The sequence below is a fragment of the Ruditapes philippinarum genome, unplaced genomic scaffold (genome assembly GCF_026571515.1).
Source record: "Ruditapes philippinarum isolate M1 unplaced genomic scaffold, ASM2657151v2 ctg2081_1_1_1_1, whole genome shotgun sequence".
NCBI classification, from domain to species: Eukaryota; Metazoa; Mollusca; class Bivalvia; order Venerida; family Veneridae; genus Ruditapes; species Ruditapes philippinarum.
In genome coordinates, this window is record NW_026852730.1 from 111,994 (window position 1) to 127,684 (window position 15,691).

The window sequence follows — 15,691 nt, forward strand, 5'->3', positions numbered from 1 at the left end:
ATTCTAGAGTTTCTTTTATTAAAAGTAAGTCGACTTTAAATCATAGTGTGATATGACATAATGCAGAATTATATGTTTTTCAGTTTCTGATAATTTTTAAAAGTGCATTTATTTTTTTTACTGTATACATTCCGTCTGTCCACCTAGCTAATTTGGGAGGGGATCGGATTTTACGGGGGTCGCTGGTGCGATCGTCACGTGAAGCGAAATGTCTCCAATGTCATAAGACATTCCGCCTAATTGCCATTTGATTCAGAAATCATGTTGGATATAGTATAGATAAATTGGTAATAATGTGTTTGTTTGTTTAAAAAGCGGATAGGAAGACCGATCACCGAAATATGGCCAAAAATGTGTTTAAACACATTTTCCATTATACTAAAAGGCCGGCATTTATTGACAGCAACATGCTTAATTAAGTAAGTCACGTGCATGAAAAGTAGAACTCTTTTCAATCCATTATTTTCCGAGATGATTAGAGTATTCGCAGAGGTTTTCGCGAATGTTAAGATAATTTAGCAAGTGGACGCCCGCCAAATTTGACACCGCACTCAGACTGAAAAGGTATGACGATTTCGGTTCCTTTATACGACGAACAAATAACGAAAGGCGGAAATCAACAAAACAGAACGTATACGTTTTCTAAGCACTCGACTGAATTTAATTGGGGGCGTCCCGTGGCCGAGTGGTTAAGGTCGTTGACGTTAAACCCACTTGCCACTCACCGCTGGTTGGTTTCGAATCCCGGGACAGGGACTTGGGGATTTTTTCATAATGAGGAAAAGCTTTCCAGCTTAGCATAAAACCGGAACGGCGGTGGTTCTACTCAGGTTTGCCCGTTCGTGCCTGAAAAATAATAGCACGAAGGGGCACCTGAGGTCTTTCCTCCACAAGGGTAAAGCTGGAAGTCGCGATATATGACCTAATACTGGGTCCGAATGGTGTCGTAAAACCCAAATCAATCAAATCAAACCTGTTTAAATCCGTTGTCCTGTGGGCTTCGGACTTTTTAAAAAGTGCGTCTCTTGGGTAGATGTTAATTATACCAAGGGAAAAAAAATAAAAAAAAAAAAGGGGGGGGGGCTTTTAACCAAATTTTTTTTTCAAAATTTTTTTAAGTAACCGGGGTCACCTTATTTGCAAGTTGTTTACACGAATGGTTTTTTGGTCCAATTCATCAATGCATTTTGTTTTTATGTCATTGCGAGCCTTAGCTTAAATTGATGAAAAAATACTATAGTTAAAAACTTTACACCTCCAAAAAATGAAGTATTTTGCTCTGTATTTTCTTGGTTTAAAATATTCCCTGTAAGAGGGTAAACTGAAAAAATTCGAAAAGTGAATTCGGATAGAGGGATATTGGGGAAATGAGTGTAAGTTTTCAATACGGAATTTTTATTGCACGAATTGAAAAAAATTATTTTTATGCGAGCCTCTGGCGAGGCCATACTGTTTAAATTTTATTCAACGAGTGCAATAAATTCAGTAATGAACTTACACGAATTTAAATTCTATTTATGCAACATATCCAAAATAAAGACCGTTTTTAAAGTGAAATAAGTCATTTATCTTGACCGCGCCTATAGTAAAACGGCAACATTTATGCGGCGTCTGGTATAACGCTTAACGGGCGTCAGTCAAAATGTAATGCCGGCCCGTGCAATACCCTATTTACGGAGGCGGCAAAATCGGCCCACGGGTTTGTGTGAATTAAAAGTGGATACTCTAAGGCAAAAATAAGAAAAAATCATATCTGAAATATTTGATGAAAAATAATAGAGATAAGAAATGGATATTAAATGTGTAGTATTGAGAGAGATTGAATTATTTTCATTCATCAGCAAACTTAAGATACTAAAAATACCAAAAACAGCCAGTTAAAACATGCTCCACCAGTTGAAAGCACAACCCGCCAATTGGACGACACAACAATAAATAATGCCACATATAGCCAGTACCAAACAGAAACACGCCTTTTCCATTACATTTAAATGTTATTTAAAAATTATATAAATATAAATGTGTTTTTTTCGTATTTCTAAAACATGCACTACAACCGATTATATATAAATGATGAAGATTAAAACATATATAACAAGTCTAAAATATGTCATATGCTATGCTGGCTCCATTACTTTGAATCTTAAAAAGGCTTGTTAAAATTGACAAAACACAGGAAATTTTTTAAAAAAAGTAATAAAACGATTATGTATAGATACATTAACTATGCTCTGCTAATAAATGTAGAAAAACAAACTTGTATATAAATAACAACAAAGGCATAATTATTAGAGTATTTTGGTCAGAAATATGTATTTTACTCGAATGGACTTGATCAGGTCAGGATCTCACGAGGCGCTGGGCCACCGGATGTGATCCATTGTGACGTAATCTATCCCATAATTCACAGCAAAATACATGCTCCAGATTATAATACTCATACATTTATATAACATACCCTCTTATGTTAATTTTGATTATATATTAAACCGTATCATAATGCTATTTCGTTTGTAAAGTAAATTCTGAATAGCATTCGTAAACAATACGGGTTTTCTTTTGGTTTGGTCGTAAAAGATTCAGTAAATATAGCAAAATAAATACAAGTAAATTATAAAACGATATATCATATAACCAAAATATATATCTGATATTATCATGCGAATCACTACACCTAACTTACCCATGAGGCATTCCTGCGATCCCAGCACCAACAAGTCCACGCATTATAAGAATCCAGGTGTATGACGGACTGAATGACGTAAGCATGCCAAAATACCAGACCAGCCACGAGGCAAGCATTAGTATCTTTAATATAATACATACATTACAATTATACGGGATATGAAATGAGTTACCCATGTGGTGTTCCCGCCAGAGCCCCTCCAACCAATCCCCGGAGAATTAGAATCCAAACGTATGTTGGACTGAATGTCGTCAATAATCCAAAATACCACACTAGCCATGATATAAGTAACAGTATCTCCCCTTATCAAACACAATGCATTCCCTTATCACATATTTGAGCCGCGTACGAACAAAAAGACAACATAAATGCGTTTGCGAAACTAGCAAATGGATCCAGACGGTCTGCTAAGTAGATGAAACTGACAGCGAAGCCATCATGGATCCTGATTAGACTGCGCGGATGAGCAGGCTGGTCTGGATCCATGCTGGTCGCAAACGCATTACGTTGGTTTTGTCGTGACGCAGCTCATATATATATTTTTAGATTTTAGCAAACTGGCCCTGTGGTTATAAAACTTTTTTTTCTGAGTTAATATTTCTCAAATCTTAGTATTTTCATTGGTCAGAGTACATTCTGTGGGCGTTTCTGACCAATCAAATACTTGAGATCGGAGCTTGGGCTTAGAGAATTTCTTTATAACCTCGAATCATGGTTTATAGTACTAGAGTTTTTAGGTACTAGTATATACCAATAAAATTTTCAATTTACAAACATGATTTTACTGTCACAAATATTTTTTGTTCTACTGCGCAATTTGGAAATTATAAATCCCATAGTGCCCTATAATGGTCACGTTTATGAAAAAAGTAATTTGTACGGAAATTTGTCAATGAGAAAACAATTAGCTTCCCAATTATGTTATAACAGCTGATATTAACAGACATGATTTAGCATTATAATAAACATATATTCTAAACCATGCACATTTCATTCTCTTTAAAAAGATCTATATTGACACAAAGATATGTAATCAGTGATATCATTCTTTTTATTAAGAGTCGTACTATCCGAAATATTTGACCAAACATGAACGTTTTCATTTATTTTGCCCTTCTTTAAATATGGAATTAACAAAGAAAATAATCTTATTATACTATACATTTCTTCTCCCATATTTATCGGCACCCATACCCCAGAAAGGCGACATGCAGCCCATACCAACAAAAACAACCTGCAAATACAGACAAAGTTTCATAACAATACAGGTTTCTGATAATCCCTTTTCACATATGCCTTTAAAATTAACACTTGCTTTTATCAAAATTTTACAGCTTGTGTTACCAATATTTACAACTACCGATGAAGGGCAATAATAACACACCGTATTACCGGCGGCAGTGATGGCAGATCACTGCAGTGGAATGGCAGAAATTCTGAAAATTACGGATCGATACAGGTAGGTTATAAATTTTGGTTGGTTTAATTATGTTACACAAATTACGGCCCATTGCATTGCTATAAAACTATTGTCGCACATTGAATGGAGATACTGTATGGTAATTTTGGACTCGTTTTTTCCTGTTTTAAGACTATTTTGAGCAGGTTAAAAAGTGAAAGCCTTAGAAAAAATCCGTGAAAAAGTCCTGTTTTTCTGTTCAAAATATCTCAAGTTTTAAGTAAATGGCAAGGATTTCCTGTTATCAATATAGACGTTCATCCATTGGGGTCACGCAAGCCAAATATCTACCCGTGAGTCTTTTCTTGAAAGTTTTACAGACGCTCAATTTTGTCCGGTCGAAGAATAAATGCTGGCCGTTGTAGGCAGATACAAATTATAAATGCTGCCGTCGATGGCAGAAATACCATGAAAGTGGCTAACATTCTGACAGAAAATCAAGTTCAATCTTTTATCAATTCCTCTTTTCTTTGCGTCCTTTTTAGTCGGAATTGAGACGTTAAACTATCATTTCTTAATATTTTCTCAAGATAGAAAAGTTATTAACCCATTACCCCATGAGCATCTTGTGAAAAATGGCTGTTTTTCATTGAAAGGTCTCCCGTTACAAGTTCAAGTTGCTATAAAACTATAAAAACTGCTTCAATACTAAATCAAAACTTGGCACAAATGTTGACTGGACCAAATTGCCTTTGTAACAACATGTTTCAGTCTGAAATTTCCTGTTCTCATAGCAACTAGGGGACATCTCAAATTGCCAAAAATCACTATTTTGCGTTTGATTTTTCATCAAAATTGATTTCAAAGTGCTGCACTTTTCAATGGATTGAGAATTAGAGTCAAAGGCTTTTCAGCATTGGTTACACGTTACCTTATGATCGACCTGGGGCCATTTTTTAGCCTCCCACAAGTCCAAAGTTTTTCTTGGCGATGAGGGGGACTCAGCCCCCCTTCAAACCCCCCCAAACAGAAGTCGGGGGGCACATCCCCCTTCTGGAAACCCCTTGATGTATCTTCTGGAATGGGGGGGGTGGGGGGGGGCCGCGCCGAAAAAGTGGTCAATGTTTATAACAACATTTATCAAACAAAAACAAGTGTTTGGGGGCTAACAGAAAAATGATGAAAAAAAAACGAAATTACTCAAAAACGCGTTTTTTTCCATGTTAAAACATGGCCTCACATATAATTTTTGAAGAAAAAATTGCTGTTTTTGTAGATTTTTTTGATTTTTTTCATTAAAGCGGTATGTGCATTCAAAAAAGCTTAATTTAGCAACACGCAGTTACAAATACAAAAAGTTTATGATTTATTACCACAAAATTTCACTTAAATAGAGAAATGACATGAAAAAAATTCATTTTTCTATATTCATGCATGTTAGCTTGATCTGTTGTGTTGGTCAGTTACATGCAATACAATACTATATGTATCTTAAGTTTAGGCAGCGCACTCCCTTTTTAAGACATAACGGCAATTGCATATACAAGCAAGTAACTTCTGTAAGTGGATATTCATTTGCTAGCATATGACATTTTTTCTCGAGGTAATAATGTTCATCGCTTTATGAAAAATAAAGGCTGAAATTTACTTAATCGGCGGAGATTATAAATTATTAAATTGGTGTAATAAAGGGGAGACTATTAACCTAGCCAACTGGCATCAGTGTATCATAAAACAATGTATGTTAATGTAAAATGGAAAGATAATATTATTGACAGTCAAATATTTTCCTATATTATCAAGTTCTTTGAAAAACTAACGACAACGTGGATTCATTTTCTTTAAATTTTCCATGTTTGTAATAGCGTTGTAGTTTGCCTTTGAATTACATTAACAACAGTTCTAACATCACGTGCTCCATTTAACTATATAATATTTTTTTCATTCATTTTAGTTTGTAACCATGACAACTTATAAAGATGAACCTTTCGATGATTCATATCACAAGATGAAAATTAAATCCTGTATTTATAGGAAAAAATAGAATTTTTTTATTTGTTATATTCTTTTTCTCTTTTTTGACCTTTCAATTCATATGAACAGATCGAGCACACATGCAATGAATATAGAAAAATGAAGTTTTTCACGTTCATTTCTCTATTTATAGTGAAATTTTGTCGTACTAAATCATCACTTTTTGTATTGTAAATGCAATGTTGCTAAAAGCTTTTTTTTCGATGCACACATCGCATTAATAACTTTTCTATCTTGAGAAAATATTAGAAATGATTAGTTTAACGTCTCAATTCCGACTAAAGGATGCAAAGAAAAGAGGAATTGATAAAAGATTGAACTTGATTTTCTGTCAGAATGTTAGCCACTTTCGTGGTATTTCTGCCATCGACGGCAGCATTTATAATATGTATCTGCCTACAACGGCAGCATTTTTTCTTCGACCGGACAAGATTTGAGGCGTCTGTAAAAACTTTCAAGTAAAAGACTCACGGGGTAGAATATTTGGGCTTGCGTGACCCAATGGATGAACGTCTATATTCGATAACAGGAAATCCTAGCCATTTACTTAAAAACTTGAAGATAATTTTTGAACAGAAAACAGACATTTTCAACGGAATTTTTTTTCCAAGGCTTTCACTTTTAAACCTGAATTTCAAAAATAGTTCTTAAAAACGGAAAAAAAACGAGTCCAAAATTAGCTTTACAGTATCCTCCATTCAATGGCAATAGTTTTATAAGGATGATATTGGGGGCCGTATTTTGGTGTTTAATATAATAAAACCAACCCAATCTTAAACCTACCTGGTTTTAAACGATCGGTTAATTTTTCAGATATCCTGCCATCACCTGTAGTGATTCTTGCCATAACTGCCGCCGGTAATTACGGTGTGAATAATAGCTGTCATATGTTGCGGTTTGGCTCGGAATATCCGTCCCGAGGGGACCCGCCCATCAGGCGGTAACGAGGCTTGCTCCATGAATTCATAACGGTGGAAATGACGTTCATCCTAGCATGCACTATTCATACATGACTGTTGGCATTAACCTTTTAATGACATGTCGTGCCGGACTTTGCGACTAAAGTAAAAACGATTATTTATTTGGCACCGACCGGTGCACACATTCTGACTAGAACGTTGTAATCATAGGTTTGGAGACCTTTTCTTGTTGAAAAATGTTGTCCAGGGTTAAAATCGTATACATATACATGCACAGTGCGTTAACCTGGAGTGCGGGTATTAGTTTTACCCGCACTCCAGAGCATGCCCATTTGATTGGCTCATTTTTTGCTGGGGGTTTTACATATTGTGACGGCAGTGAAAGTGAAATCGACAGAAAATGTCATATTTAGATTGCTCGTTCATTGGTTCATTTTTGCCGGGGTTTTCATAATGTAACAACAGGGAAACGTTTTTTTATGTTTGACTATGATACAAAAGAGAAAGAAAAACCCCAAAAAACCCCGGTAAAACCCGATTAATACCGGGGCTACCCCCTCGTACAAATCAGTAACCTCGTGTTTGGGGCTCTTTTATTACTTTCTTATTTTACAAAAAATAGGTAAAGACCGCTAAATGTTTGCGTAATTAGGGGCGGGCAAAAACAAAATAAAGTTTAAACTAAAGTTCTTTAAAGTATTTAAAAACGTGAAGATTCATTACTTAATTTATTGAACTCGCAAGAGGCTCGCATAATATAAGTTTATACAACTCTTTCAAAAATTCAGTATTGAATTTATACTCATTTAATATCCTCTATTTATTAAAACATGAACATTGTGTTAACCTCTATTCACAAATAACTATTTTGCTAACCTCAATTCACATATAATTATTGTGTTAACCTCTGTTGACACACCACTATTGTATTAATATCTATTCACATGTCCTCAGCATCTGTTTCAATCAATAATTATACATGTTTAAGTAAAGTAGACATTATGCATGTGTATGCCATAAAAATATTACTTTTGGTGTTTATTGAGCAAAAGACAACAATCTATAGGAAAGTACTATTGTAGCATCGACCACAGATATATGTTTAATACGTTGATGTTGGTTCAGGCCGTGACAAAAAAAAAACAACACAACGATTTATAGTTGATATTGCTTATCACTTTAGAAACGTATATATTCAAACTTTAAAATAAAACTGCATTATTACTGTATTGTATAAAGCAGCTCTGTGCGAATACGACTCGCACACCAGGATATAACTGACATTACAACATTGAAAATTATTTTTCTAGCATTGTTTTTGAAAAAATAACACGAGAGGTTTTAATTGTCTGCTGCTACATTGAATTTGTAGTGTAAGTAACTTGAACTTACAGTGGCTTTTTTAAGTAAGTGGAACATGTCACGCATTTAAAACAAGACAACGGCATCTCATAATTACACAAGTTTTCAAAGTAAGTGGAACATGACACGCATTTAAAACAAGACAACGGCATCTCATAATTACACAAGTTTTCAAAGTAAGTGGAACATGTCACGCATTTAAAACAAGACAACGGTATCTCATTATCACACAAGTTTTCAAAGTAAGTGGAACATGTCACACTTGGAAAACAATACAACGGTAACTTGTACTTACAGTGGTAATTAAAGCAACTTGAGCTTGTGTTAGCCCCCATTCACACCTAACTACTGGAGATAGCACGGCAAGAAGCATCATCTCGCAGGCGTCTGCTGCCTGTAATTAAATCATCATAAATCTATCAATCTATGATCATGTGCAGAATATTTAGTTATTGTATATGTGTTGAAGATGATGTACTATGAACAAGTTCGAATAAAGATATGTTCTGTTCTGTTCTGTTCATGAACCACGATCAAAATAGAGACAAATACCGAACAAATACATTAAAAAAATGATAATTGGAAAAATGAAATGTAGTTATCACGTTAAATTCTCCACTTGTCCAGGATTATTTTTTTACAAATACATTGGATGCATTAAGCCATACATGTAGAAGTAATGGTTCTAAACAAATTAAATGGATATCTAAAACGACTCGATAAAGCTTTTCACACATGCAACATACAATTAAGAGAGTCTCCACAGCTTGAATTAAAATATTGAAAATTGAAACGATGAATTTTTTAGGATAACAAGCTTTCGTTGCGCATAAACCATTGCGTTTAAGATATGCATTTTTTCGGTCGTCTTCATACATAGATATGTATAGTATAGACATAATCAATTTATACGGACGTTATGTGTGTAATGCACACACATTCTGATCCATGCGCAAGTATACATGTACATTAAATTCCGCTTATAACGATATTCAGGGTTCCACAGAATTTATATCATTATATCCAAATATCGTTATATCCGAGAGGCAACCAATTTTTAAAAAAAAAAGAAAAAAAAAAAGAAAAAAAAAAGAGTCGGGAACGCAGCAACATCATCGTTATAAGTGGGGGGGGGGGGTCTTTAAAAGCTATTATGTTATAAGTGGAGTTTACTGTATGTGGTTGCATGTATGCTACTGTCAAATAATTGAAAGCATATCGCATTCAGTGACCGGAAAAATTATTATTTTGTCTTAATATCATTACATCCGTACCGAAAACAAGCCCGTGATGGCCCATAGTCGGAACTGAAACCATCCTAGTCCAAGTTTTTCAACAGCGTCTTCAACAGTATATGTTTCCTCCCCATCATTGTCTCGATCTTCATCGGCTTCTTCCTCCCTCAGTATCTGTCTTGTTGAAAGTTCCACATTGTATTCATCATCATCAGAATTGACCCCGGAAATATCTGTGATGGAAACATATAAGATTAAACAAAATTAATTTTTGCTATAATTAATCATCTTTAACTTGTAACAAACCGGTAATTTCGACACTTTCCACATCCTTGTAATTGTAAAACAAATCCATTTAATGCATAAATGCATATAAAACACAGTTTAATCTGAAACATTTCAATTAGACCAAAGACAAGTAAGACAAAGTTTAAGAAATGAATAACTGCGATGTTACTCTTTCACAAAAAACCATGGTGTCCCTAAAAAGCAAGCTTCTTCATCAATTACTTATAATCGATTTTATAGTAACTGATTAATATGCATGCTATGTGGTCACATATATCTTGTTGAATTCAATATTCATTCCCATCAAATGTCTGTAAAAACTTACTAGTAAAAAATATCCTGCCGTCGGCTAACTCCATAAGAAACAATTTAAATTTAGAAACTTCAAATCACAGTCTTTTTATATAAACAAACTATAAAAAGGTTACTAGTATATTCTAACAGTGTACGTAAAATGTATTCAATTAAACAGAATATTTACACGCATTATTTTAATTAGAAAGTAAACGCTGTCTGTGCATAATTAGTAGTACATCCGTGGAGAAATAAGTCGATATTTCACAGAATGTTGCAGACGATACTTCAATGGTATAATTTTCACCAAGTCCGCCATTTTCTAGGTAAGTTCTACTAGCGTATTATTTGAATTAGTGTGGATGTTTCTTCAAAGATTCATATTGTAAATATAAAGTAAATGTAGACATAAAATAACAGTTACGTCAAACACTTTTAACATTATTCTATATGATTAACATCCACTTTTTGCAGTTTTTATATGAAATATTTTAAATTCATATATGTTTTATGAATATAAACGAAAAGGAAATATCTTATCACTGTTAATCAAAGTCAATTCATCTTAATGCCAGTTAATCTTACAATGTTTGTATAACACCAAACCTAGTTTGTTCTTTTTTTAAAGATATTTACAAAATGTTACATTTTTGTTTATTCCAATAAACTCACTGGCAATATCACTTTCTTAGCGTCTCGTGACGCGCGTGGATCAATATGCTTAAATGTAGCAGACGACATTTATGCCTAAAAGCAAGCAATTTCACAAAATCTCTGAAAGCGACAGATTATATGAACGCCACTAAACGAGTCTACGAGGACAAACAATTACGTTTAAAGAATTATTAATCATTAAAGCTGCACGCCTCCAGATTCATGTTAATTTTCATGAAAATTTTGGAAATGTATTAGAAAGTAAAATATTGTGAGATAAACAAATAAAGCAATTTACATATATTTCAATCGGGACTTACAATCCAAGAAAATTACCAAAAAGTGGTCCACACCCTTACTGCGTTAGTAACACAGTAGAAATATGGTGATAAAATACTGCACAACCAGTGTTAAACCGCATATAACATGTAAAATATAACTTGGATCTTAAATGTTTTACCTTTCTTAAAATTTTAGTACATTTTTCTCAATATTCATTTTCTCGAAATATTTTGGCTCATCTGAAGGCGTGCAGCTTCAAATGTCAGTGCAGTAATTTGTTTCTAAACAGTGATATAAACCATGGAAAAATACGTACACTATAAGAAATAGTCTTTTACGTGTAATTGACAATGTTAATTCTTGTAGTAGATTCCGATTACATGTATATGTTTATTTCAAATCAATTGATCATTGAGAGACTGAAATTACACGATAACATAATTATTGATTAAAATAACAATAAGACATTTAATGTAATTCGACTTTTATGTTACAGGATTGACAAAACCATACAACAATTACGGGTACTTTCCAGCAGTATTTGTACTGCACTATGTGATATTCCAGGCATTTTGTGACATTCCTAATGCGCGGTAAAAATATGTGACATTTACAGCTTGTGGGTAAAAACTTATTAAGTCAAACACACAGTTATAGCTATAACATTTTCAGGTTTAATGTTGTTTTGTGTTGTTGTAAAGCATTCTTCGAAAGGTTGCCAGTTGGTTTGAAATACGTGTATTATTTTTTTAAAAAATCATTGTCAGCTTCACTAACTCAATGGAATGTCTCGCCAAACGTCTTATTAAGTCGCATTATGCCCATCAAAAAAACTGTATATAGTAGTAAACAAATAGAAAGTAAAAAAAGTTTTACCATTTTGCCATTATTCCTTTCAATTTTTATAATTTACTTCGCATAAACGATAGATAACGACAAGCCCATGCAAAGTGGGCTGAAAAAGAAATGTCTAGTTAAATAACCTGTTCGGAACTTACCTTGTAGCGTCCATTTTAAGTATTGTTATTTCATCCGTGTGTTCTACAGAAAATTGAACTTTTACGGAGAGCGATAGCGAACCAGGAGAATGTGTCTATTTCTGTAGAACAGCACGGATGAATACTTACATATTTAGTGTCAAACTTTATTTGGTCTCATTAATATTCACTTTATTACGGCACTACCAATCCGCTTTATTAAACAATTACATGAATGGTGGGTTTGAATTTGATCTTATAAATATGCATAATGTATGCCACTTTTGGCGCAAAGACGCATGTACCAGTTGCACCCTTGCATTTCAGAACGGAATAGGGCGAGTTTTCATTTGCTTGATATTGAAACATTTTTTTCGGAAAACTTTTTGATGAGATGGACATTGATACTCAGTAGTTAATATCTGATATGATGCTAAACAAGTTCACGTAAAGTATTTTTCGATAATTTACGGTCTGTCTACCGAAAAATTGAAGCATGACTTTCCTCTTGGTTACAAATTAAGACCTTTTCATACATTCGTAATAAAAAAAAAACATTAATTGACATTCTGTATTGGTTTTTACTGTTACACGTGCAGTAGATCTATCTTTAAAGCCAAGACGTAAATTTAATTCTGAACTGCATATACGTTTCAACTAAAACCCTATACTGTATATCCTTTATCCATAAATACAAAATTCATGTAGGCTGACATTTAGATGTCATTTTTACTTAATCTATATACAAAAACATCCCGCGAAAGCGCATACATGTGCAATTTTATATGTAAATGACTATTTTTACAAATGCGGTTCTGTGAAGCACTATGAAAAATAGAAGGCGACTATGAACGGTATTTGATAGAGTATCGACTTTTGTTCTTCTATGAAAATTAACACACATAATTTTTAAGAAATACAGCGTTTTCATTGGATGACAAATAAAGCTGGACACTAAATAAACAGTGGGGCAGTCTTCTTTTTATTTAAGGCAGTTTTATTTTTGTATCCTAAACATTTTCCGATTTAAACTGTTGGTCAATCACCATTATTACAGTCAATCTTTAAAAATGTCAGTTCAAATTGAGAGAGCTTGTTGTGATCACTTTAAACTGTGTTTTTTCTTCAATGCATAAATTTACAGTGAAACAATGCATACGAAATAATTTTTGCATCAAGTAAAGTACATCACGGATTTATATTACATAATTTATTATGTAATATAAATCCGTGAGTACATGTAAATAAAACAACACTTACCGTCTTCAGTTGTGTTTAATCTTGAGTATTTTACCGACATCTAAAATCAGAAATATTTTGACGTTCTCATCAACGTACACTGCTTTATATAATAGTACATATAAGGAAAGTTGTTTGAAACATATACTAGTTTGATAAAATCGAGCAAACTGAATAAAGATAACCGCAGGTTAAAGTATATGATATATACATAATTATATATACATTATATAGATAGTTCACATGTACATACTGTAATATCGCACCTGAACATGAACAAAATTATTACTCTGCTTTAACTCCGATAACTTTTGTTAACCCATTACTTCATGAGCATTTTGTGAAAAATGGCTGTTTTCATTGAAAAGTCTCCCGTTACAAGTTCAAATTGCTATAATACTATAAAAACTGCTTCAACACTAATCAAACTTGGCACAAATGTTGACTGGACCATTGCACTTGCAACAACATGCTCAGGCTTAAATTTTCTGTTACCATGGCAACGAGGGGACATCTCAAAAATTGCCAAAAATCACTATTTTGCGTTGATTTTTTCCATCAAAATTGATTTCAAAGTGCTGCACTTTCTCAATGGATTGAGATAGAGTCAAATGCTTTTCAGCGTTGGTTACACGTTACCCTTATGATCAATCTGGGTCATTTACAGCCTCTCACAAGTCCAAAATTTTCTTGGCGATGAGGGGGACTCCGCCCCCCTTCAAAACCCCAAACAGAAGGGGGATACCCCCTGATGTATCTTTTGGTTGGGGGGCCGCGCCGAAAAAGAGGTCACTTTTTTTAACAACATTTCTCACACAAAAACAAGTGTTTGGGGCCTAAATAAGGCATTTTTTTATCATTTGAGACAACAAAAAGGGGGGGGGGGTGAAAAAGGCGTTAAAAGGCGTGTATATGAAGTAATGGGTTAATATGATATTTATACCAAACTGAAGTTAAGATTGTAAAATTTAGACATCCCTCATTCTTCAAAATCAATTTTACATATTAATAGCAACCGCACTACATATGTTTATCTTTAACAACTATTGCAACGTGGATTTAAAGGATATGGCAATTAAACTATGTACACAAAAGGCATACAAAATAGGTTTCTTATAATAACAATTAACGTATTCAAGTGAATCTTTCATTTACTATAAGCCGTGATGTTTAGTACATCAATCGGTCACCACAACGGACATGTAGATTTTAAACATATGAGCCGCGTCATGACAAAACCAACATAATGGGTTTGCGACCAGCATGGATCTACACCAGCCTGCGCATCCGCGCAGTCTGATCAAGATCCAGCAATGCTGTTTGCTTACAAAGTCTATAAAAAGCAGAGAAACTAAAAGCGAACAGCATGGATGCGCAGGCTGGTCTGGATCCATGCTGGTCACAAACCCATTATGTTGGTTTTGTCATGGCGCGGCTCATATGCAAAATACGGTTGTGTCCAAAATAGCACCAGCTCTATCTCGGTATAAGATTCTATGAAGATCTGAGTAAAAAGTTTTATATGTACATTTGTACATATATCTCTGTCTGAAAAGTGTGTATGTTTAACTTAACCCTATGTTATATTTAACCTACAACAATCCCTAACAATATTCAAATTACAAACTAGTGAAGTGTTAATTCTTTTATCATCAATAAAATACCTTTTATTTTAGAATCAGTAAAATACCTTTAATATAAAGCCTTCGAAAACAGAATTGTACTTTCCTCTGAATCACATCTTCAAACTTTACGATCTAATTTTAGAAAAGTAAAAGAAACCAACAACAATACGTAACCTAACGTTATAAATGATCAAGGACATGGAACGTTTTATCTGTACACATCGTTTTTATTTTTTTCACGGAAGAGCGAGTATAAACCATTTGAGCCGTGTCACGACAAAACCAACATAGTGGGTTTGCGACCAGCATGGATCCAGACCAGCCTGCGCTTACAAACCCTAGTAGCGAACAGCATGGATCCTGATCAGACTGCGCGGATGCGCAGGCTGGTCTGGATCCATGCTGGTCGCAAACCCATTATGTTGGATTTGTCGTGATGCGGCTCATTTATGAAGTTCACAACTCAGTTAAGGTCACACTACAATAGAGTCATGCGTACATTTAAGTATGTTTGTGATACTACTTTGAAGCATAAGTTTATTTGCTATCTAGGTTAAGGTAATATGAGAAAATGTTAGTTTACGTATATTTCTATTAAAAGACGAAAATGTGTTGAAAGTTTTTCACATGAAATCATTTATTAAGGTATATTTTATGTCCGTCTTTTCGCATTCAATTCAACTAACGACAACGAAT

At 34.0% G+C, this 15,691-nt stretch overlaps 1 protein-coding gene across 3 annotated transcripts; it reads right to left on the minus strand.

The window, feature by feature from the left end:
* Positions 1-1,709: 1,709 nt before the first annotated feature.
* On the minus strand, positions 1,710-15,292 carry LOC132722589 (synaptic vesicle 2-related protein-like). 3 transcript variants are annotated; one of them, XM_060707114.1, is made up of 6 exons: positions 15,061-15,282; positions 13,392-13,431; positions 9,676-9,869; positions 8,697-8,795; positions 3,849-3,920; positions 1,710-2,808 (listed from the first exon to the last, which is right to left on the minus strand). In XM_060707114.1, exons 2-6 carry the CDS (start codon positions 13,429-13,431, stop codon positions 2,680-2,682), a joined length of 534 nt encoding a protein of 177 aa, XP_060563097.1. In that variant the 5' UTR covers positions 15,061-15,282; the 3' UTR covers positions 1,710-2,679. The 3 variants fall into 3 exon arrangements, with proteins under 3 accessions (XP_060563097.1, XP_060563112.1, XP_060563104.1); XM_060707121.1 differs by lacking the exon at positions 1,710-2,808 and adding an exon at positions 2,819-2,983 and having other exon boundaries at positions 15,061-15,292; XM_060707129.1 differs by lacking the exons at positions 13,392-13,431; positions 15,061-15,282 and adding an exon at positions 10,250-10,511.
* Between the last annotated feature and the right edge of the window lie 399 nt (positions 15,293-15,691).

Coding starts and splice junctions, on each gene's coding strand:
- LOC132722589 (XM_060707114.1), bottom strand. CDS start 13,431: ATGTCGGTAAAATACTCAAGATTAAACACAACTGAAGACG. Junction 9,870..13,391: donor ATTAAACACAACTGAAGACG/GTAAGTGTTGTT, acceptor TTTCCATCACAG/ATATTTCCGGGGTCAATTCT. Junction 8,796..9,675: donor CCATCACGGGCTTGTTTTCG/GTACGGATGTAA, acceptor ATTTAATTACAG/GCAGCAGACGCCTGCGAGAT.